This window comes from Triticum urartu, chromosome 5A (assembly GCF_056163025.1).
Source record: "Triticum urartu cultivar PI428250 chromosome 5A, HENAU_Tu73, whole genome shotgun sequence".
In the NCBI taxonomy this organism is placed as follows: domain Eukaryota; kingdom Viridiplantae; phylum Streptophyta; class Magnoliopsida; order Poales; family Poaceae; genus Triticum; species Triticum urartu.
Window position 1 is genome coordinate 580,615,079 of NC_141877.1, and position 20,650 is coordinate 580,635,728.

Genomic DNA, 20,650 nt, shown 5'->3' on the forward strand with positions numbered 1-20,650 from the left:
ATGGATCTGACACAGCAACCCATATAGGAATCAGCCCGGTTAAAATTTTGGCCCACCGGGTCCAATAGGGACGGCCCAAGCAATCAACCCAAATTAAAAAATTCAGCCCATTAAACTATGATCGTACCAAGGCCCACTAATTCACTACAAGCCATGCACCCACCTCTAATCTAATTTCTCTTCTCTTTAAAAAAAACTCTCATTTGTCTTCTCTTCTTCCATGGAAATTTTAAGTCAATATGTATTGTCAGAAACTATATTCTCATTTCATTAAATAAAATGGAAGTTACATAACCAAACCGGAAAATACTTGTGAACACAAGCAAAAAGATCCCTAAAAACTTAAAATTACCCAGCTACTCTCCAGCTCCCTAAAAACTTAAAATTCATCTCCGGAAAATACATGTGAACACAAGCAAAAAGATCCCTAAAAACATAAAATTCATCTCCTCAAGAAGACAAAGCTACTCTCCAGCTCCCCAGCGCCGGTGGCGCTCGCCATATGTCAACTGGGGTTAATCCCCGTGCCTTTGTGGTCGCGGATCCGGCTGTACCCGCCGAAGTCATCAGAGGGACACACCATTTTCGCAACCATCTGCCTCGAACCATGCTCCTGAACGGCACTCTGTCTCCGAAGAATCCATTGAACCTGTATTACCTGCGTGTTGAAAAGCTCTAAGAATGGCTCAGAAAATCAAAAATGAAAGGTATGGGAAATATCAAAAGCAACAGGTGGAGGGAAACCTGGTGGAAGATGCGGCTCACAGCCTGTCGAGGATCCCACCGATCTGATGCGACGGAATTCGACCAGGCGTGTCGTCAGGTGGAGGATGAAGCGGGATCTCGAGCACGCCCGTAGTCGTCACGCCCGGCCCATCCAGCTTCGGTACGAACCGTCGCTCATTGCAGCAAGTGGGCACCATCCACACCAACGGCAACGGCGCCGCGTGCACTAGTCTGCCTTCAGGGGCGTTCCCACCTGTGAGACGAGGCTAACATCACGGAGGCAGATGGTCATTGTGGGATGCAGAGGGGAAGATGGTCGTGGATGGCGAGGTCGCGGCGGCTACTAACCCGGCGGTTGGGGGGTGCAGAGGGGATGATGGCCATGGATGGCAAGGTTGGGATAGCTGCGGCCATGGATAGGGAGAGTGCCATGAAGGGGGAGAGTGCCATGGAGGGGGGAGGATCTGGAGGAGGCCGACCGAGATCCACTTCCTCACGGTGGAAGAGAAGAGGGCGTCCCATGCGTGGGCGTGAGGAAGCATAGAAAGAGGGGGAGCTTTCCTTGCCGTTGGATCTCAGGTGGAAGGATGGTTCACATCTGCGATCCGTGGGATGCTTAGTTCAACCAATCAGAGCGCAGTTTTGACCTCACACTGGATTGCCAATTCGGCTGGAAACTATAGCGGGCCACTGTTGATAGTGAGGCCGACCCAGAATTCATTTTTTTCAGTTATTCAAATAACCCGATAAGGCATCCTTGTGGAGTAACTTGGAAAAAAGAATTATCATATATATCACAACAAATTTTTCATGTAAGTATTGTTGCACACGAGGTGAACAACAAACTGGAAAAGCATGTGTGCGTACTTTCCATTTAGATTGGAACATTATTTTTGGCACATATTTGAATAAATGTTGTAATAGACCAACAATTTTTCCAATATATTATTTTCTTTTGATGTACAATTATGTTTATTAAAATGTATGAATATTTCTCAAAAGTACACAAACGTTGCAAATTTTGAAGAAAGATTAATTTTGTGTTCCCATAAACAATTTGCAAAAGATCAATTGTTTGATATGGATAATCCAAACTCCTATTTGCAACCTATCAAAAAATGGTTAACACAAATATGTTTTGTCAAACCATTTTTTCCTGTAACACAACTTGAATTATATGAGCGCATAGACTCATTAACACAAATATGATTTTTCATGCACATGTAGTTCAAAAATGAATTGTATGCATTAAATGCCTAGAAACGTACTAAAGGAGTTAAATATAGCAAAGGACCCCCAAAAGGCCAAATTTTGACATGTATCATGTAATTGTGTATGTTTAGTGTAGAAAACAATTCAAGGACAATGGATGAAGCAGTGGTCACTTCGCCTTCAAACCTGGTCGTTGCCTCTTGAAACCTAGATTCTTTCGTGAGATGATCCAGTTTCAAAGCAGTGCATGTTACAATTTTTATAAAACCTTCTCAAGTTTTTACCACAAGTTTTGGGTGTCATGTGTGGGTACCATGCCCAATTTCATGACTTTCAGACTTAGTTTGCATTTTTCAGAATTAAAAGGGTATACTCCATGCTCGGGATCGTGTCTTAGCACCATCATGTTTAGAATTTCTTTCCTTTTATTGCATAGGCCTAAACATAGACTTGCTAACAAAAATATGATTTTTCAAACAAATTTTGTAAACTTTTTCGTGCACCTGCAATTTAAAATTGAATTGTATTCATTAATTGCATTGAATGACTTAAATATAACAAACTGACTCTGAAAAAATTCAAAATTTGATATGGTTTCATGTATTGGTGTATGTTGCATGCAATTTGACCAATAGAAAAAGCAATGGTCGTTTCATGTTCAAACCTGACCCGTCGCTTCTTGAAACCTAGTCTTTTGTTCTTTAGCTTAAATTGGTTAAAATATATTCTATGTTGTGTTTCGAGTCATCAGAATACGCATAGAACATTTTTTTAATATATTAATATATTACTAAGTGCACATTTTTTTAATATATTAGCATGTATCTATCGATGAACCTCTTCAAGCGATTTTCCCTTTCATTTTTTATGGATTCAAACAATTTTTCTGACAATTGTTTTCAATTTTCCAAGTACTACTAATATTCTTGAATAATTATGTAGTAACATTAATACTTCTTGAATAAGGAGTTTGACCAGATTTAACCAATTTTTTTTTTAAAAAAACTGAAATTTGACCATATCTTTTTTCCTTTTAGAATTTGAGGATTCTAAAAAATTCCAAACAGGCCATCGGCCGTCTCCATCGGATGCGGATTTTCGTGCTGAATTTTTTGATATATTATACGTTTTTTTTCCGAGATCGTATGCAAAAGTTATAGCCGTTTTACATTTTCCTTACACTTTTTGCAAAACATGTCCAAATTGTAGTTTTCAAATTTTCCTAATTAGTAGATGTAGTAATATAACTACCTCTCGAAGGATTTTATTTTTTGAAGTTTTTATCATTTTCTTTTGATTTTTTCAGAACTGAAATGACGACACGGGGGGTGGGGGGGTAGAGTTTGAAAATTGCCCTATAGTGCCGGTTTGTGTCACAAACCGGTACTGTAGGTCAGACCCCTTTAGTACCGGTTTATGGCACGAACCGGTACTAAAGGTGATCGTGGGGCCTCGGCCTGACGCCAGCCTGCCACCACCCCTTTAGTACCGGTTCGTGCCACGAACCGGTACTAAAGGTTCAACACGAACCGGCATTAATGCAAATCCGTTCGAACCGGCACTAATGGTATCATTAGTACCGGGCCAAAATCAAACCGGCACTAATGTGCTTCACGTTTGACCCTTTTTCTACTAGTGCAGGGAATCTGGCCATCAGCAGATTCTATTCTAATGTGTAACTTAATATACAAATTGAATCAGTGGGACAACACAATCACAGTATATTAGTGTGTATTACTGGGACAAGTGAATTAAAACATGATTTTTTTTTTGTTCAATCTCGGCGCAAACAACACCGGCTCAAATACCACATGGGAGGTGAAACCATGTTGCCATCCACTTCGGCTCCCAACAACAACCATCAGGCCTGTCAAGAACCGGAGGCGAAACTTCTAACGATGGTCGCCCATCCATGGACATCGGTTTCCAACCACAAGCTGCCAGTTGATATGGCACCTACTCCACACAAAAAAAAGTTGCTCGTCAATTATTGCATGACAGCCCCCCCCCCCCCCCCCCCCCCCCCCCCCGTCACGACCCATTCTGCTTCCGCTTGACTTGACTTTTCATCTTTGTTCAAAACTTCAAATCCTTCTCCTCGTTAAGAGTAAAGATGGTAGCTTTGTTCCCTCACAGAAGGGTGTTAATATATGCTCAAAAGAAAGAAGGGTGTTAATCACATTGATTTTGAATGGTTGTTTAGGATTGAGCGTTCCGGTTTAGTTATGAAGATAATTCACCTTCTTTTGTCCCTGGAGGTAACTCAGGGATGGAACCTTCGTTAACATAATGTGCAATATAAATTTATACATGGATTTTTAGAGGAATTAGTGTTTACATGGCAGCTTCTTAGATTTGAGGATCTTTGTCCTGAACATCTTTGTCGCTTTTTCAAAGCCATCTAAGGCCTTAAACTCCTCTGGGAAAAAAATCTAAGGCCTTAAACAAGTACCTCGTGCATGTCATATATGCCTTGGGGCTGCTCTTTGAGATCATGGGTTTGTTGTCTCCACTACTTGACCTTCCGTTTTGGGTTAACAAAGTTTGGGGGTATCTTCAATCTCCTCGGAGTGCTCATTGGCCACGTTTCCAAGCGCAAGATAACCCAAGGGGTTGTGGGTTTTTTTTTTCCACCAATGCTGGGAGCCTTCACCGCTCCCATGGGGTGGTCCACGCGGTACATAAAGCACACCGTTGGCGTTATTCTATTCACAGCTACTCACGCGTTACATCTTTCATCTTCCCTCACCCTACACTCCACTTTCTTGGATGTGGACTGAGAATCGGCACCATGGGACTGTGGAACTGATATGGTTTCAGTCCTTATTGAGGATCTCCACATCTCATAGGGTCATCTTCTGGTGTTACTCTATGACAACGTTGGTGCTAATGTGTTATGCACCCATAGTTATCACGTATGTTTGGGTATTCGTTTAAATTATCCAAACTGTATATGGTTGAGGTTTTTGTAGTGAGTTGTAATCATACATGTAGTACCATTCAAGGATAACGCGCTATATAACCATGCATACATCACAAGTACATGCCACAAAGTTTCAAATTGCATTCACAAGTATAATCAAGTCGTTCCATTCATAACTGGAGATATGCTCTTAAAGAGGATTTTATTCTGCTTAGTTCAAGATCAGAGACAAACATGTTGTTTGTCTGCAGGAGTGGTTCTTTCTGCTCCACTCATTGTAACAGTTGTTGTACGGTCCGGTGCTTAAAAAAAGGTTTCAAATTGCATACATATCACATCATACAAGTTCATATACAGAGTATGTAGCTAGCTCGGAAGAACAACAATATATATAGCAACATAACCATACGTTACAAGTGTATGCCAAAGTGGCCGAGCTTATTAACTATTATATTATGAGACGGAGGGAGTACATAATATTGGACCCCAATAGCCAGCGAACATTCGCTGGGAAAGATGGCATTTGCGAACAATTTTGGTGGCATTTGTGCTGGTCAGAACATGGAACCTCCGCTGCAGTTCTGTTTTTCACCAGAAAATTGTCGTGCTTGCAAGCTAGAATTGCCATCTTTGCCATCCTTACGACAACTACAATTGCCATCAAAACGTTCACAATTGTCATCCCTCCCAGCGAACACTCACTGATTATCATTACTGTAAATATTATGGTGTAGGCGTAGCACATGACGACACATCAAACAAGATCGAGGGAGCTCCAGAAGATCACTCAGTCAGCCGCTGCAGGTTCCTGACGAAGAGAGGGAGCCCGTACCTGGGCAATAGGGTGACGAAATTGCTGGGCTTGTGCACGTAACTGGGGGACAGAGAGAAGGAGAAACTCCTGAGGATGGTGGCTATCACAATCTGCACCTTGACCATGGCGAAGTTCTGCCCGGCACAGACCCTCGGCCCATATGAGAAGGCCAGCAGCGCGCGTGAAAGCTTGGTGTCCCTCGAGACGCCACTCTGGAACCTCATCGGGTTAAACTCGTCAGCGTCGGGTCCCCAAACCTCTTTGTCCCGGTGCAACATCAGCAGCGGGATTGATATCATCGTTCCTTTTGGCACCTTCGTGTTGGCGAGGATGGTGTCTGAGACGGTCTTCCTCTGCAGGAAAGTTAGGGGGCCATAGAGCCTCAGTGTCTCCAAGAGTAACATGTTAAGCTGCAAGTCACCACGGCAGGCACTCATTAGATGTATGCACGGTGCACTGCATGCAATAAGATTTTTTTTGTCGATCTATACCAGCTTGAGTTTGCCAAGGGTGTCAACCGGGGGTAGCTGGTGAGCAGGATATTCCCGTACGACCTCCTCCCTGACCATCTCCTGCCAGCGTGGGTAGCTGGCGAGCAGGAACATCGCCCAGGTGATGACGCTGGCGTTGGTTTCATACCCTGCTGCGAATAGAGTCCTGCACTCGCCAATCATCTCCTGGGTGCTCAGAGTCTCGGCGCTGCTTCTGCATGCCTGCAGCTGGAGCATCTGCCCGAGCAGGTCATCTTCGTAGACGCTGCTGGCAAGTCGTGCCTTTAGGATGTGCGAGATCTTGCTTGTCACGAGCTTGTCGAGCTGCCACGTCCGACGGTTGCGACGTGTCGGCAGGTACCTAGAAATAACCAATATTAATTCGACCGATTCATTCATTCTGGACGGTCTTTTGAGTTTCTACCTGAATCCAGGTAACGGGAGATCTGCGAACGCATATGCGGCAATCTCCATCTGCTCCCTTCCGGCGACCATCACCTCCCGGGCCTCCTCGTGGTCCTTGCCCAACATCACTCGCGCAATGACACCCATGGCTATCTCGTCGGAGTCATGCCTCATGTCTATCTCGGCTTGCTGCTGCTCTTGCAGTTGGGCGCACCACCGTTCCATCGCCTGCTGCATGCACTCCCACGCTATTGCTGACATGGACTGAAAACAAACATTCAAACGCATGTAATGTTCTCTTCCGATCCACTAAAAAATTGATATAGAAAATTTAGTAAGTAGTAACCTTGATCGTCTCCTGGTTGAAAGCCGGGTGGACGAATTTGCGGCGTCGCTTCCAGTCGTCTCCGTTTGCAAATATGACCCTGTTCCCTAGAATTGAGTCCAGGCTCGGATTCAAGTATTCTTTTTGGAACACGTCTGTCCTGTCGCTGAACATTTGCTTCACAAGCTCCATGTCAGTACAACACAGGGCTGGTGTCGGCCCCAACCAGTACAGGAATGTTTTCCCTGATTAATTGCACAGCACATACATGTGATTATATTTTATACTACACACCATAACGATCTGGGTACAGACATTCAATTAGTTCATTACCATACTGGGAGGCCCATTTCCGGAAGAAGGGTTGCACAGTGGTGATGCAGTCGTGGGAGCTGGTGTCCAGAGCCTTGGCTCTCCCGGCGACCAGCATCGTTTGGCACTCCGGCAGGGACCCAACCAGGAACCTGTAAGGCGGACCTTGGATGCCCTGCCGCCCGAACCACCTGGCCACAGCATATGGCCTCCAAAGCAGATACCATAGTGCTCTCGTGGTCACCAGCAGTATGAGGACGGCAGCCAGGGCTTGCCCCATGTTAGGCTCCATGACTCTACTTTTGGTAGTATATATGTGCTTAATTAACTTCTGATTGTTCTCCGGTTGCTGATGTATCTAGGTATTTATATAGCACTAGGCCCCACTTGCCTAGCTTATTTTTATAGTTAGAATTTGTTTTCCGAAAAGAGAGGAATACCCTCGGCTATGCACACAGCCATAACTTTTTTAAGAAGTTATTAGATAGAGACCCAGGCCAGGTATAAGCATGCATTGCATTATAAATACACGGCAACCCACAAGGAAAGTTTGTGTACGTAGCAGGAAAGAGAATCAATTTAGTCTCTCTCAGTGTTGCAAGTTACAGCCAGAAATCGATTCCATGGCCAATAACAGCAGCGCTGATAAGCAGCGAACGCAGGAGCTAGTTTGTGTGACGGGGGCAGGGGGCTTCATTGGGTCATGGGTGGTGAAGGAGCTCCTCCACCGTGGCTACCGTGTCAGGGGAACCGCTAGAGACCCAGGTACCTCTAAGCACATGCATCTTGCATATATACCTCCTAGCTAGTTACCTTTGCTAGTCCATCACTTGCTTGGCGTCGTGCATCAATCATGTGAAGCGGACCGCAAGAACATCCACTTGCATACCTTGGAGGGAGCCGATGAGAGGCTATCCTTGCGCCGCGCCGACGTCCTGGACTACGACAGCCTCCGTGCCGCCTTCGATGGCTGCAATGGTGTCTTCCATGTTGCCTCTCCAGTGTCCAACGATGTTGTCAGTTCACTTGCTATTTTGCAGCATATATACGTAATTATCATATACATAATTAATGCTAGCTGCCTGTTCTCGGCCGCGGGGCTCTGTGTAGGAACTCATGCCAGTCGCCGTGGAGGGAACCAGAAACGTGGTGAACGCGGCGGCGGACATGGGCATCCGCCGCCTTGTTTACACTTCTTCGTACGGCACAGTGCACATGAACCCCAACAGAAGCCCCGACACCATCTTGGACGAGACATGCTGGAGCGACTATGAATTCTGCAAACAGACAGGCATATGATATTTCTGGAGCGACCTAACATTCATTGCAATAATATTTAAGCACAAAAAACTAAATTAAAGTGAAAAAAACAGCCATGTATAAAAATAAAAAGAACAATGTTTGGAACTCAATCCACAAATCATAATAATGATGAGCAATCAGCTGAAATAGATTCTTACCGGCCACCCCTGATCTTTTCTTTATTTTAAAAAACACCAAAACGGATGGATTTCGGCGAAAGTCAACCATTTTTAACTGAATCCCAAACGGAAACTTGATGTTTTCGAAACTGTCTGAAAATAATATACTAGTATAGTATCTCTAAATGCAAGTGATACCAAAAGGCCCTCATAGCGTCTTAGAAACTTGCTATGCATATCTTTTGGCAGGTCCAGTGTTTGTTCCCAATTCAACAGTTTGTTTTTGCACATTGTTACCAATTAATTTGCGGCACCCGGAAGTCAAACTTTTTAACAAAAACTAAAATAAAATATGCGCGGTCGGGTCAAACCCAAGACCTCCCAAAGACCCAAACCGATAGGAAAGGCGAATTGATCAAGGATATAAGGAGCTCAAAAGCAATGGCCCGAAGCTGATTTCCAAACATAATACGCATGTAGTCCCTCGGTCCGGAATTACTTGCCACGGAAATGGATGTATCTAGACGTATTTTAGTTCTAGATGCATCCATTTCTGCGACAAGTAATTTTGGATGGAGGGAGTATGAAACAAACAGTGCGTGTCGTCTCAGGAATCTAACAATTTCATTGTGCAGAACTATTATTGTTGTGCCAAGATGATGGCAGAGATGGCAGCAACGGAGGAGGCAACTAGGAGGGGGCTGCAGCTGGCGGTTGTGGTGCCGCCAATGACCATCGGTCCCATGCTGCAACGGTCTTTAAATGCCAGCAATTACCATGTCGCAAGGTACCTAATGGGTACTAAGAAGGCCTACCCCAACGCTGTCGCCATCTACACAGATGTCCGCGACGTCGTACATGCCCATCTTCTTGTCTACGAGCACCACCACGCCCGCGGCCGCTACCTCTGCTTCGGCACGGCACTACACCGCAGTTGCCTCCTCCAGTTGATCAGGGGTCTTTTTCCACACTATCCTATCACTTCCAAGTATGTTCGTTTACTCTGAATGAAATATCAACCTTCTGCATATGCGTGTCCATATCTATAACTGTACCGACTACCGATTTCTACCTCAACAGGTGTGAAGAGAACGACAAGTCCATGGCAAACCCGTACAGATTCTCCAACCAAAGACTCGAAGACTTGGGCTTAGAATTCACTGACATCAGGAGAACTCTATATGAAACTGTAATATGCCTGCAACAGAAGGGTCATGTGCGTACCATCGTGCCATATCAGCGTTCGAGCTTATAGATCAGGATGTAGTGCGACCAACTTCCACATGCCCGGAAGAAAACAAATAAGGTCCTTCTCAAAAGTAACTATGTGGACTGACATGTAGGGGGGGGGGGGGGGGGGGATCAGATATCAGATATGCTTTTTTTTTTTGCATCAGAATGGATATATCATGATGAAATTATGAAAAGTTTGCCAGCAGTGCAATATGTTATGAAAATTGAAGACACGATACAATAAGTACGCATGAATTCAAGCAAGGGATTACAGAAGGTTGAAAATCAATTAGCAAACAAAAAGCCAACGAGAAAATAACAAAGTCACCTTGTAAACCCTCCTCATCATATCCACTGATTTTCCCAACAATAACCTCCCCAAGAAAGGGCCTGAACATCAATAACCTAAAGAAAACCTGTCCAAAATGAGGAAAATGAAGGGAATCTAAGCATGATTTATAAAATGTATAAAGCCTCGGATTACAAGATCATAAAGTTTGTGCTAACAGCGACATGAGAAGTGCAACCATGGTACAAATTTCACATACTATTTACAGTGAGTCGTTCAAAAGAAGTAGCACACCGGCTAGGAAACAACAAGACTACCGACTTGAGCCAGAGAAATAATCAGCATTAACTAACAGCAAGGCAAACTGGATCTTGGCACCAAGTAGTCGGCTAAATAAGTAAAAATTGAGGGGAACTACTGCTATTCAAAGTTGTAGTTGTTTAAAACTAATATTAAACAGTTTAGTGTCTAAGAGACAAACTACCCAGGTGACAAACTTACCATATCAATCCCAAAACTTTTAGTTCTATGCAAGCACATCAATCATATGCTAGGCACTACTAAGAAGGCTCTGGGGTTACATGCAACAGTGAGAAACTGCACAGGAAAGAACTTAAACATACTGGAACTTCAGGTATCCAACTCAACTGCACAAACAGAAGGGCGTGGAAAAGCAATGTAGTCACCCTTTTAGGCATTGATCTTGACAGAGCTTACAGAGCATATACTAAACAACATACAGAATTAGCAAGTAGTAACATCTCCCATTCTTTAATAAACATAAATGGATGACAAAAATGATAGCACAAATTACTTTATACGTCGAGCAGCTCTCTCCTGGAAAGATGAATCCGCCTTCAACGGAAAGGATGTCATAGACGGACACGCAGAGCCCGAGATTTGCAACCACCTCAGTGCAATTCCAAACATAGATTTAGAAATACATTTAAGAACCATTGGGTGGTAAAGAATTCTGGTATTGTGAACAAAATCTTGGCATGTAGTGATGATTATGTGACCCAAGTTCACACTACCTTATCCAGGAAGAGCCTCTCGAGCTCGGCCTTGATGGCGTCGACAAGAGGGCGATTCAGCAAGTGCGGAGGCATCGGCAGGTTGTGCTCAATCTGGCTCAGAACGAACATCCTTCACGTACAGTAGCATCCGAACTGATTAAGAGACTACTGGGGGAATTGATGCTTTCGCCAAAAGGAGACCCATATTCCCTTAAGTTGTGCGCATTTGCTCTCTTTTCTAAAAATGCTTGCCCACTTCTTTGATGGCTTATCTGAAGTTAGTTTGAATGAAATGAAATCACTGAAACTGTTTGTTTATTTCTGTGATATCTGGTCAGAAAGAAACAATTTGGGGCAGGGCAGATAGTACTTGTGTAATATTTTGAATCATAAACTCTGCAAACACACACAACAATAACTAGTCCTCTACTGTATAGTATACACTCTCTACTCACTAGTGGCTCTCAACTCTATTGAGCCGAAGTTCACAGACCAGTCATTTCCCTGGTCAGTTAGCAGTATGGGACTGAAAATTTCCAGTGCAGTTCATCTCATCCGAATCGCCGGGCGCCTCCTCCTGCTCTGCCGCTCGTCGCCGGCACTGTAGGAATGGCCAGTGGCGTTGTCAGGATTGAAGCAAACCCCGGGCCAAATTTATTTTCTGTCAACATTGAAAAACTTTGGCACTTATGACACCCCAGAAATGCCCCATGGGAAATAAAGCCCAGTTGCTCAATAAATCTAGAATTTAATCTCAATGCTTAACAATCTAACAAAAGAGATAAAACATGACAAAGCTACAAATCATCTATGGTGACAATCAGACAATGCATACACCAATTTCTATTTCTGCAAAATGAATCAATTCGAGTTCCAGTCCAACATTTAAATCATCTATTCACTGTGACAATCAGAGAATTCATACACCAATTCAACAAGACCAAATTACCAGCGAGACTAAGGGCGCGGCGGCGGCAGTAGCCAGCGGCAGGTCACACAGAGCCGGCGGCGGCAGAATCACGGGCCCGGGGCGCAGCGGAAGAGTCCTTCGTCGCCTCGTCGGCTGCTCTGCTCGTCGCCGCCGCGGGGGAAGGCCGGCTGGCCGGAGCCAGCAGGGGCGCACGGCGCAACGCAGAAGCAGTGCAGCACGGCCAGGATGCAAGGGGCACGGCCACTGAGCGCGGGGGGGAGGCCGGGAACGGGGAGGCGGCGCCGGAGTGCGTGCGTGCGTTCAGCCTCCGTGCGTTAGGTTTTTCTTTTTCTTTTTTTGATTGAGGGAAGCGTGCGTCGTAGAGCTCGTGGCGTTTGGGCTGGGATACGTTGTGTGTGTTTGGGCTGGGAACTGGGCCTTGGCTGCGCTAAAATAATCCTACGCCCTGGGCCTAGTGGCCCTGGGTGCCTGGCACCCTGCTTCGCCTTGGGAATGGCCAGCCGCCAATTCTCATTCTCAAAAAAAAACATGATGCGAGGGTTTCTCGTCCTCCGACGGCGATCCCATCGCCGTTGTGAGTTTTTTCCCCGGCTGCCGGTCCTCCTCCTGCTAGCGCACACCTCCCTGGTCTGCTGCTGGGAGTTTAGGATCTTAGCCTTCTTTTTTCCACGCGGGGGTCTACTTGGCCTAACCCTAGATGGCGACTCCGGAAGGATCCTCATCGACGACCGGCTGGACCAGAAGGAACTTGGAGGAGATGCTGCAGGACCTCGATCTGAAGGACGAGGAGTTGGATGACGTGGTCGTAGGCGAGGAGGAGTTGAGGAAATTTGAGGCAGAGGCACGGTGGATGGCAATCGGGAAGCTGAACACGACGCGCCGCTTTAGTTCCACCACTATGTTTGAGACACTGAAATCGATCTGGGGGCTAGCGCAGGTGCCGAAGTTCAGAGAGGCAGGCGACAATCTGTTTGTGTTCCAGATGTTCTGTTTGGGAGACTGGAAGAAGGTCGTCCATGGCGGCCCATGGCTGTTCAAGGGGATGGGGCTTTTGATCGAGGATTACGATGGCAAGACAGACCCGGAATCAGTGGTCTTTGATGGTCTGTATGTTTGGGCACAAATCCATAATATCCCTGATCTGTATCGTAAAACAGAAATTGTGGATCAACTCGCTCGACGCATTGGCAGAGTTAAGGAGGTGGTACTCGCTCCAAAGCTCTACTATGAGGGAGATTATGTCAGAGTTCGCGCAAGGGTGCTGGTTAACAAGCCCTTGACCAGAGTTACGCCACTGAATGTCACGGATGAGGGGCGTCGCTTCCTCCCAGTCAAATACGAGAAGATCCCTTACTTTTGCCAGGTATGCGGTTTCATGGGGCACAACCATGAAGAATGCGGAGACGGGGTGTGGGAACCAAAACAGCGGCAGTTTGGAAGCTGGATGCTCGCCCAACGCAAGGAGGTGGCCCCTGATCAACAGCAGTATGGTCGTTCCACTCGAGGGGGCTGGTCCCGGGGCCGAGGCAGAGCCGGGACTGGGCGTGGCAGAGCCCCACCATGTAACCAGGAGGGTCCGCGCAAAAGGTCATCCCAGGAGGCTGGCTTTGAAGATGGAGATGATATAGATGCTGATGTGACTAGCCCTCTGAAACCTCCTGCTGGCCTTAGCTCGTCTAGTGAGGAGCCAGTGGCACGGCGTAACCTGAATGATTTTCTTACTGCTAGTAGCAACATGCCTGAAGAGACAAGTAACACAGGGACGAACCCAATCATCACTGATCAAAGCCAAGCGCTAGTTTTGGCACAGAAGGGAGCTGCAAGTGCTATACCTATTAGTGAGTCTGATACACCACCGCCTCCACCGGTGTATGTGTCTCCAAGGGAATCGAAGAAAGCTAAGAAAGATTCCTCACCGACGAAGGATAAGAAGATGGCGTTATTGGCGGGCTCCGAGCCGGGGCGCCGCCAGGCCCAATGAAAATACTATGCTGGAACTGCCGCGGGATTGGCGACCCCGCGACGGTCAGAGAACTCCGCGATCTTGTGGAGAGGAGTTCGCCGGTGATTCTTTGCTTAGTTGAAACTCAACTGCCAAAGAATCGTGTTGAAGGTCTTCGTTTTTCGTTAGGTTTTGATTTCAGTTTTGGAGTTGGTAGTTCTGGCCGCAGTGGCGGCATATGTATCTTTTGGAAAAATTCTTTAGATGTCTCAATAAAAAACTTTTCTTGGTATCATGTGGATGCATGGGTTAAGGAACCATTGAAGGAACAATGGCGGCTCTCGTGTTTCTATGGTGAAGCAAATAGAAGCCTCCGCTATAAGACGTGGGATATGATGAAGCGTTTGAGAGGCGAAAGCACTCTGCCGTGGCTGTGTATTGGGGATTTTAATGAAATTCTCAGGAAAGAAGAGCAGATGGGAGTACATGAGAGAGATAGTGCGCAGATGGAGGCTTCCCGTGAGGCAACTGATTTATGTGCCCTTGCAGACTTGGGCTATAAGGGGCTGGACTGGACGTGGGAGAAGAAAGTTTCTGGAGGTCATTACTGTCGAGTTCGCCTCGACAGGGCACTTGCGTCAGCTTCTTGGTCCGCTCTATTTCCATTTGCCAGTGTAGAGCATCTCACGACGGTCAAGTCCGACCACTCCCCAATCCTATTGGCGACTGACTTAGTCAGTGAGAGTGTTCGGGCAGCCCAGTCAGTTTGGGTCTGTTCTGGAGAATGCATGGAAAGCCAAAGCAAGGGCTCAGTCAGTTTCTGATTTTTCAGAGAAGCTAGCGAGTTTAGCGACAGACCTACAAAAGTGGGGGCGTTACACTTTTGGTTCCGTTCGATCTGAACTCAGACAGCTCCGCAAGAGGCTTGAGGAATTGAGAGCGACACCTATGCGTGTCGGACCAAGCACGGAAGAGGAGGAAGTTGAAGCTCGAATGGTCGAGCTGTGTTGTCGGGAAGAAATCATGTGGCGTCAAAGGGCCCGTATACAATGGCTCGCTGAAGGGGACATCAATACTAAATTTTTCCACAAAAAAGCTAGTGCAAGGAAAGCCAAGAATCACATTTTGGAGCTCCAGCGAGCTGATGGATCTATGACGTCCGATCAGGAGGAGATGGCAGCGATGGCAACTAGCTTCTACGAGAATTTATATGCTTCGGAAAATACCATTGGAATGGAAGAGGTTCTCTCTCACATACCGGTTAAAGTGAATGGCCAAATGAATAGTATGTTGAACGCCCCTTATACCAAGGAAGAGGTGAAGTCTGCACTCTTCCAAATGTTCCCGACAAAGGCCCCGGGGCCCGATGGCTTTCCCGCTCACTTTTTTCAACGTCACTGGGAATTATGTGGTGAGGAGGTAACCGATATGGTGCTGCGTGTTCTGAGTGGAGATGATTCACCGGAGGAGATAAACAAAACTTTCATCGTTCTCATTCCCAAGATTGCTAGTCCAAAAAATTTAGCACAGTTCCGACCGATAAGCCTATGCAATGTGATCTTCAAGATTGCTTCAAAGGTATTGGCTAACCGGCTCAAACTCATTCTCCCCGACATCATTTCAGAGGAACAATCGGCATTTGTACCGGGTCGTCTAATCACCGACAATTTCATCTCCGCTTATGAGTGCTTACACTATATGAAAACAAGGAAGTTGAAGGGAAACAGATTCTGTGCTCTAAAACTCGATATGATGAAGGCCTATGACAGAATCGAGTGGCCATATTTGAAGGCAGTAATGTTGAAACTAGGTTTCAGTCCTCGGTTCACCGAAACTATCATGAGGTGTGTTACTTCTGTTTCTTTTTTAGTCATGTTTAATGGAGGTAAGTTAGAGGAATTCAAGCCAACCCGAGGCTTACGATAGGGTGACCCCAATTCGCCCTATCTTTTTCTGTTGGCGGCAGAAGGCCTCTCATCTTTGTTGAAATCTTCGGTCCCAGGGGAGAGTATACATGGCATTCAGGTAGCTACAGATGCTCCAATTGTTAATCACCTCCTCTTTGCTGATGACAGCTTGCTCTTTTTTGATGCTACACCAGAGATGGCAACACGGGTCAATGTTTTGCTTCAGAGATATTGTGATGCATCGGGACAACGTATTAACAAAGATAAGTCATCAATTTTCTTCAGCAAGGGGTGTTCTGAGGACTTGAGGAAAGGAGTTATGCGAGTCTTGGATGTTAATAATGAACAATTATCAGAGAAGTACTTAGGGCTTCCTTCGGATGTCGGAAGAGCAAAAGAGGGATCCTTTAAGTACTTAAAGGACAGGATCTGGAAGCATGTCCAAGGGTGGATGGAAAAGGCCCTTTTCGGTGGGTGGCAAAGAAGTTCTCATAAAATCTATGGCGCAAGCGATACCCACATATTCAATGGCGTGTTTCAAACTACCGAGGGGCCTATGCCTTCATATTAACGGCTTACTTCGGAAGTTTTGGTGGGGGTCTAAGAAGGGAGAAAGGAAAACTGCATGGGTCTCGTGGGAAGTCATGACGCAACCGAAGTTTATGGGAGGCATGGGCTTTCGTGACATCGAGCTGTTTAACTTAGCCTTGCTTGCCCGTCAAGCCTGGCGCCTACTGAAAGAGCCCGATTCGCTAAGTGCACGCATATTAAAGGCTGTTTATTACCCTAATTGCACCGTTCTGGAAGCTGTGCTGGGAAGCAATCCGTCTCAAGTGTGGCGCTCCATACATGAGGGGTGTGACACCCTGAAATTGGGAATCATCAAAAGGATTGGCACGGGAGGTGAGACGAGCATTTGGCATGACAACTGGATACCGCGAGATCATAAGCTACGGCCGGTGTGCCCAAAGACCCCAAACCCGCCGCAACTTATGTCAGAGCTGCTTGACCACAGTACTGCGGGCTGGAATATTGATGTTCTCGATGAGCACTTTTATGCTATGGACAAGGAAGCGATACTGAATATCCCTTTGAGTACACGAGTACAATCTGACTTTTGGGCCTGGCATTATGATAGAAGAGGCACCTTTTCAGTACGGTCTGCATACCGTTTACTGGCGACTACAAAGCAACAGAGAACGGAATGGTTGGAGCATGTTCCAGGGCATTCAGATTCGGATGCAGATAAGAAGTCTTGGGGCAAACTCTGGAATTTGAGCATCCCACCCAAAATCAAAATTTTTGCTTGGCGGTTAGCCAGGACATCGATCCCCACCGGCGAGGTGAGGCAGCAAAGGAAGATGACAGACTCACCGGCTTGCCCGCTCTGCCAAGCGGCAGTGGATACGTGGAGACACTCTCTGTTTGATTGCCATATGTCACGTTGTGTCTGGGCTCTGGCTGACAAGGAATTGACAGAAGTAATGATCTCAAACCGAACAGAGGATGCTCGTTTGTGGATGTTCTAGCTACTGGATACTCTAAAAGAGCAGGAAGTTGTTCATATTTTGATCACAATGTGGGCCATATGGTGGGCGCGACGCTGCGCTATCCATGATGAGCAGTACCAAAGCCCCTTGAGCACCTCGGTTTTCATCAACAAATTTCTGTCCGATCTGTATTGCATGGCTGTGCACAAGTCATGCCTGAGGGACTTGCATGCAAAGCCAAAGGACCTGCATGTAACAGCGGAAAACTCGAGGACCAGAGCGACATCACCTGGTTGGCTTCCTCCAACCGATGAAGAAGCGAAGCTAAACGTTGATGGAGGCGTGTCCAGATCTGGTAGAAGGGGTGCAGCAGCTGTGGTCTGCCGTGACAGAGCGGGAGCCTTTCTTGGAGCCTCAGCCAGAGTTTTTGAGGGTCTCACGGACCCGTCCTCGTTGGAAGCACAATCATGCAATGAAGCCCTTGCTTTGGCGATGGATCTCAATCTCAATTCTATATGCGTGGCTTCGGATTGTGCTGCTGTTATTTCCATGATAGGCTCAGATGTTCCCTGCCAGTTTGCCTCAGTTTTGAGTGAGATAAACCATAGGGCTAGATTTTTTTCCTAATATCCGTTTTATTCATGAGAATAGGAAGCATAATTTCGAAGCGCATGCTCTTGCAAAAGCTGCGGCTTCTTTGTCTCCTGGGCGCCACCTGTGGCTTCTAAATACGCCCGATATCATCTGTATCCCTATGAACATCCAGATTTAATAAAGGTTACAGATGCTCAAAAAAACATGATGCTAAAAAAAACTGAAAAACAAAACCTCGCCGCCTCTCCAGCCACGTCCACACCCATTTCCCGCCTTGCCGCCCACCGTTACCTCACCCACGTGAGGGAAGCCGCCATGGTAGAAACTAAAGCCGGCATGGTACTTCGACCACGTTAAATTGAAGCCGCTCTCTCAGTTCACTTCCAACTTGAAGAAATGAAATTGTGTTTTAGTTTCAATTATGAGTTGTTCTAGTAGATCATTTCAGATGGGATGTTCAACGTGCAACTTCTTTGTGTGCTCAAATCAATTTGCACGAGATGCAAATAAGATGATGGTATCACATACATAATTATAGAATACACACTTCATTTATAGTTTTATACATAGGGAGGGACTACGCAGTCTTGTTTCCAAGATTATCCCTACTACATACTTAATTACTTCATCTGTAAACTAATACATATAAAACATTTTAGATTGCTACTTTAGTAACCTAAAACATTTTATAGTATTAATTTACAGAGGTAGTACACCTTAACAAGGGATACTAATATTCCCACTAACTACCCTAACTAACTAGAAATGTTGTCCGCACCGTCGCTGGCTTCGTCGCGCCTCCTCCTTAGCATGGGGGACATCCACCTCGCGTTGGACGAGCCATATGTGCTCTTGGGGGCATTGTTGTTGCTCGTTGGCCCATTCCACGCTGACATGGTCCACCGAAGCCTCATATTCTAAGCGGAAACCCGCTCGATGAGCTCAATGTAGAATTCAGCGGTGTGCGTCCCGATGACTTTTATGGCAATTCGCCTCCATGTAGTCTACCCAGTCGTTGGCCCTCTGTTGTGCATCCTCCTCGGCGTGCATGCACTCCAGCAAGTCATCTTGGACTGACATGTCTAGCTGCTGCTGGAATGCAGCTTCTTCGCACCTACCCTCCGGCAAGAAACCCGAGATTGGCTCCGGTGAGTTACGATACATGTGTCGCATGTTGCACCCGGACGCGTGTGCGGGGCATGGCGGACGTTGCAAGGGGCGAGGGCAAGCGGCTAGCGGTGTCAGGGAGGTGGCACTTTTTGCAAGGAGAGAGGCGGTGATGTGTCTCTGGTGCACGCAGAGGAGCCACTAAGGGCGTGTTTGGTTGTAGTTTGGAACAGTACCTGCATTGCATGTCCATATCAACCCAGCCTGGTTGCTGAAATACAGCCTCATATGCAGCAGATGCAACCTGTTTGGTTGCCTGCATCGCATGGAGAGGGATTTACCCCCCTGCTGTTTGGTTGCCGTTTTTGTGCTTAGGGTGTGAGCAGATGCAAACTTCAACTGTTTGGTTGCAAACAGCGTTTGCGTTCTGCTCACCTCATTCAAATGTGGTGGCCTTACCACCACATGATCAGCACAATAGCAATAGCACAACAGTAATGTTGGGGAACGTTGCAGAAAACAAAAATTTTCCTACGGTTTCACCAGGATCCATCTATGAGTTCTAGCAACGAGTGATCGGATGCATCTACATACCTTGTAGATCGCGAGCGGAAGCGTTCAAAGAACGGGGATGAGGGAGTCGTACTCGACGTGATCCAAATCACCGGAGATCCTAGCGCCGAACGGACAGCACCTCCGCGTTCAACACACGTACGGTCAGCGTGACGTCTCCTCCTTCTTGATCCAGCAAGGGGAAGGAGAGATTGAGGAAGATGGCTCCAGCAGCAGCACGACGGCGTGGTGGTGATGGAGAAGCAGTACTCCGACAGGGCTTCGCGAGCTCTACGGAGAGAGAGAGAGGTGTAGCAGGGGAAAGGGAGGCGCCAGGGGTTCAGGGTGCGGCTGCCCCTCCCTCCCCTCCCTTTATATAGGCCCCCCAGGGGGGGGGCGCCGGCCCTGGAGATCCCATCTCCCAAGGGGCGGCGGCCAAGGGGGGTGGAGTACCCCCCAAGGCAAGTGGGGCGCCCCCCCCACCCTAGGGTTTCAACCCTAGGCGCAAGAGGTTGGGCCAAGGGGGCACACCAGCCCACTATGGGCTGGTTCCCCCTCCCACTTCAGCCCATGGGGCCCTCCGGGATGGGTGGCCCCACCCGATGGACCCCCGGGACCCTTCCGGTGGTCCCGGTACAATACCGGTGACCCCCGAAATTCTCCTGATGGCCGAAACTGCACTTCCTATATATAATTCTTCACTTCCGGACCATTCTGGAACTCCTCATGACGTTCGGGATCTCATCTGGGACTCCGAACAACTTTCGGGTTACTGCATATTCATATCCTACAACCCTAGCGTCACCGAACCTTAAGTGTGTAGACCCTACGGGTTCGGGAGACATGTAGACATGACCGAGATTGCTCTCTGGTCAATAACCAACAGCGGGATCTGGATACCCATGTTGGCTCCCACATGCTCCTCGATGATCTCATCGGATGAACCACGATGTCGAGGAT

General features: G+C 46.9%; 2 protein-coding genes across 6 annotated transcripts; both read right to left on the bottom strand.

The window, feature by feature from the left end:
- Positions 1-5,161: 5,161 nt before the first annotated feature.
- On the bottom strand, positions 5,162-8,246 carry LOC125510759 (cytochrome P450 709B2). The gene is made up of 5 exons (XM_048676018.2): positions 7,230-8,246; positions 6,918-7,141; positions 6,591-6,835; positions 6,167-6,527; positions 5,162-6,085 (listed from the first exon to the last, which is right to left on the bottom strand). The coding sequence occupies exons 1-5, from the start codon at positions 7,498-7,500 to the stop codon at positions 5,645-5,647; spliced, it is 1,542 nt and encodes a 513-aa protein (XP_048531975.1). The 5' UTR covers positions 7,501-8,246; the 3' UTR covers positions 5,162-5,644.
- Positions 7,709-12,472, bottom strand: LOC125526646 (uncharacterized). Of its 5 annotated transcripts, none has more exons than XM_048691296.2 (6): positions 12,117-12,471; positions 11,623-11,828; positions 11,186-11,439; positions 10,966-11,061; positions 10,191-10,278; positions 7,709-8,485 (listed from the first exon to the last, which is right to left on the bottom strand). In XM_048691296.2, exons 3-6 carry the CDS (start codon positions 11,294-11,296, stop codon positions 8,283-8,285), a joined length of 498 nt encoding a protein of 165 aa, XP_048547253.1. In that variant the 5' UTR covers positions 11,297-11,439; positions 11,623-11,828; positions 12,117-12,471; the 3' UTR covers positions 7,709-8,282. The 5 variants fall into 5 exon arrangements, 4 of the variants coding, with proteins under 4 accessions (XP_048547253.1, XP_048547252.1, XP_048547251.1 ...); XM_048691295.2 differs by having other exon boundaries at positions 11,661-11,768; positions 12,117-12,470; XM_048691294.2 differs by having other exon boundaries at positions 11,623-11,768; positions 12,117-12,470.
- Positions 12,473-20,650: the final 8,178 nt, after the last annotated feature.

Excerpts from the sequence above, each read along its gene's own strand:
- LOC125510759 (XM_048676018.2), bottom strand. The coding sequence starts at position 7,500 with ATGGAGCCTAACATGGGGCAAGCCCTGGCTGCCGTCCTCATACTGCTG. Across the intron at positions 6,836-6,917 it reads TCAACCAGGAGACGATCAAG|TCCATGTCAGCAATAGCGTG; the intron begins GTTACTACTTAC and ends GTTTGTTTTCAG. Across the intron at positions 6,086-6,166 it reads CCCTTGGCAAACTCAAGCTG|CTTAACATGTTACTCTTGGA; the intron begins GTATAGATCGAC and ends GGTGACTTGCAG.
- LOC125526646 (XM_048691297.2), bottom strand. The coding sequence starts at position 11,296 with ATGTTCGTTCTGAGCCAGATTGAGCACAACCTGCCGATGCCTCCGCAC. Across the intron at positions 11,062-11,185 it reads AGAGGCTCTTCCTGGATAAG|GTGGTTGCAAATCTCGGGCT; the intron begins GTAGTGTGAACT and ends AATTGCACTGAG. Across the intron at positions 8,486-10,190 it reads TGATGAGGAGGGTTTACAAG|AATTCATAGTCGCTCCAGCA; the intron begins GTGACTTTGTTA and ends GTCTGTTTGCAG.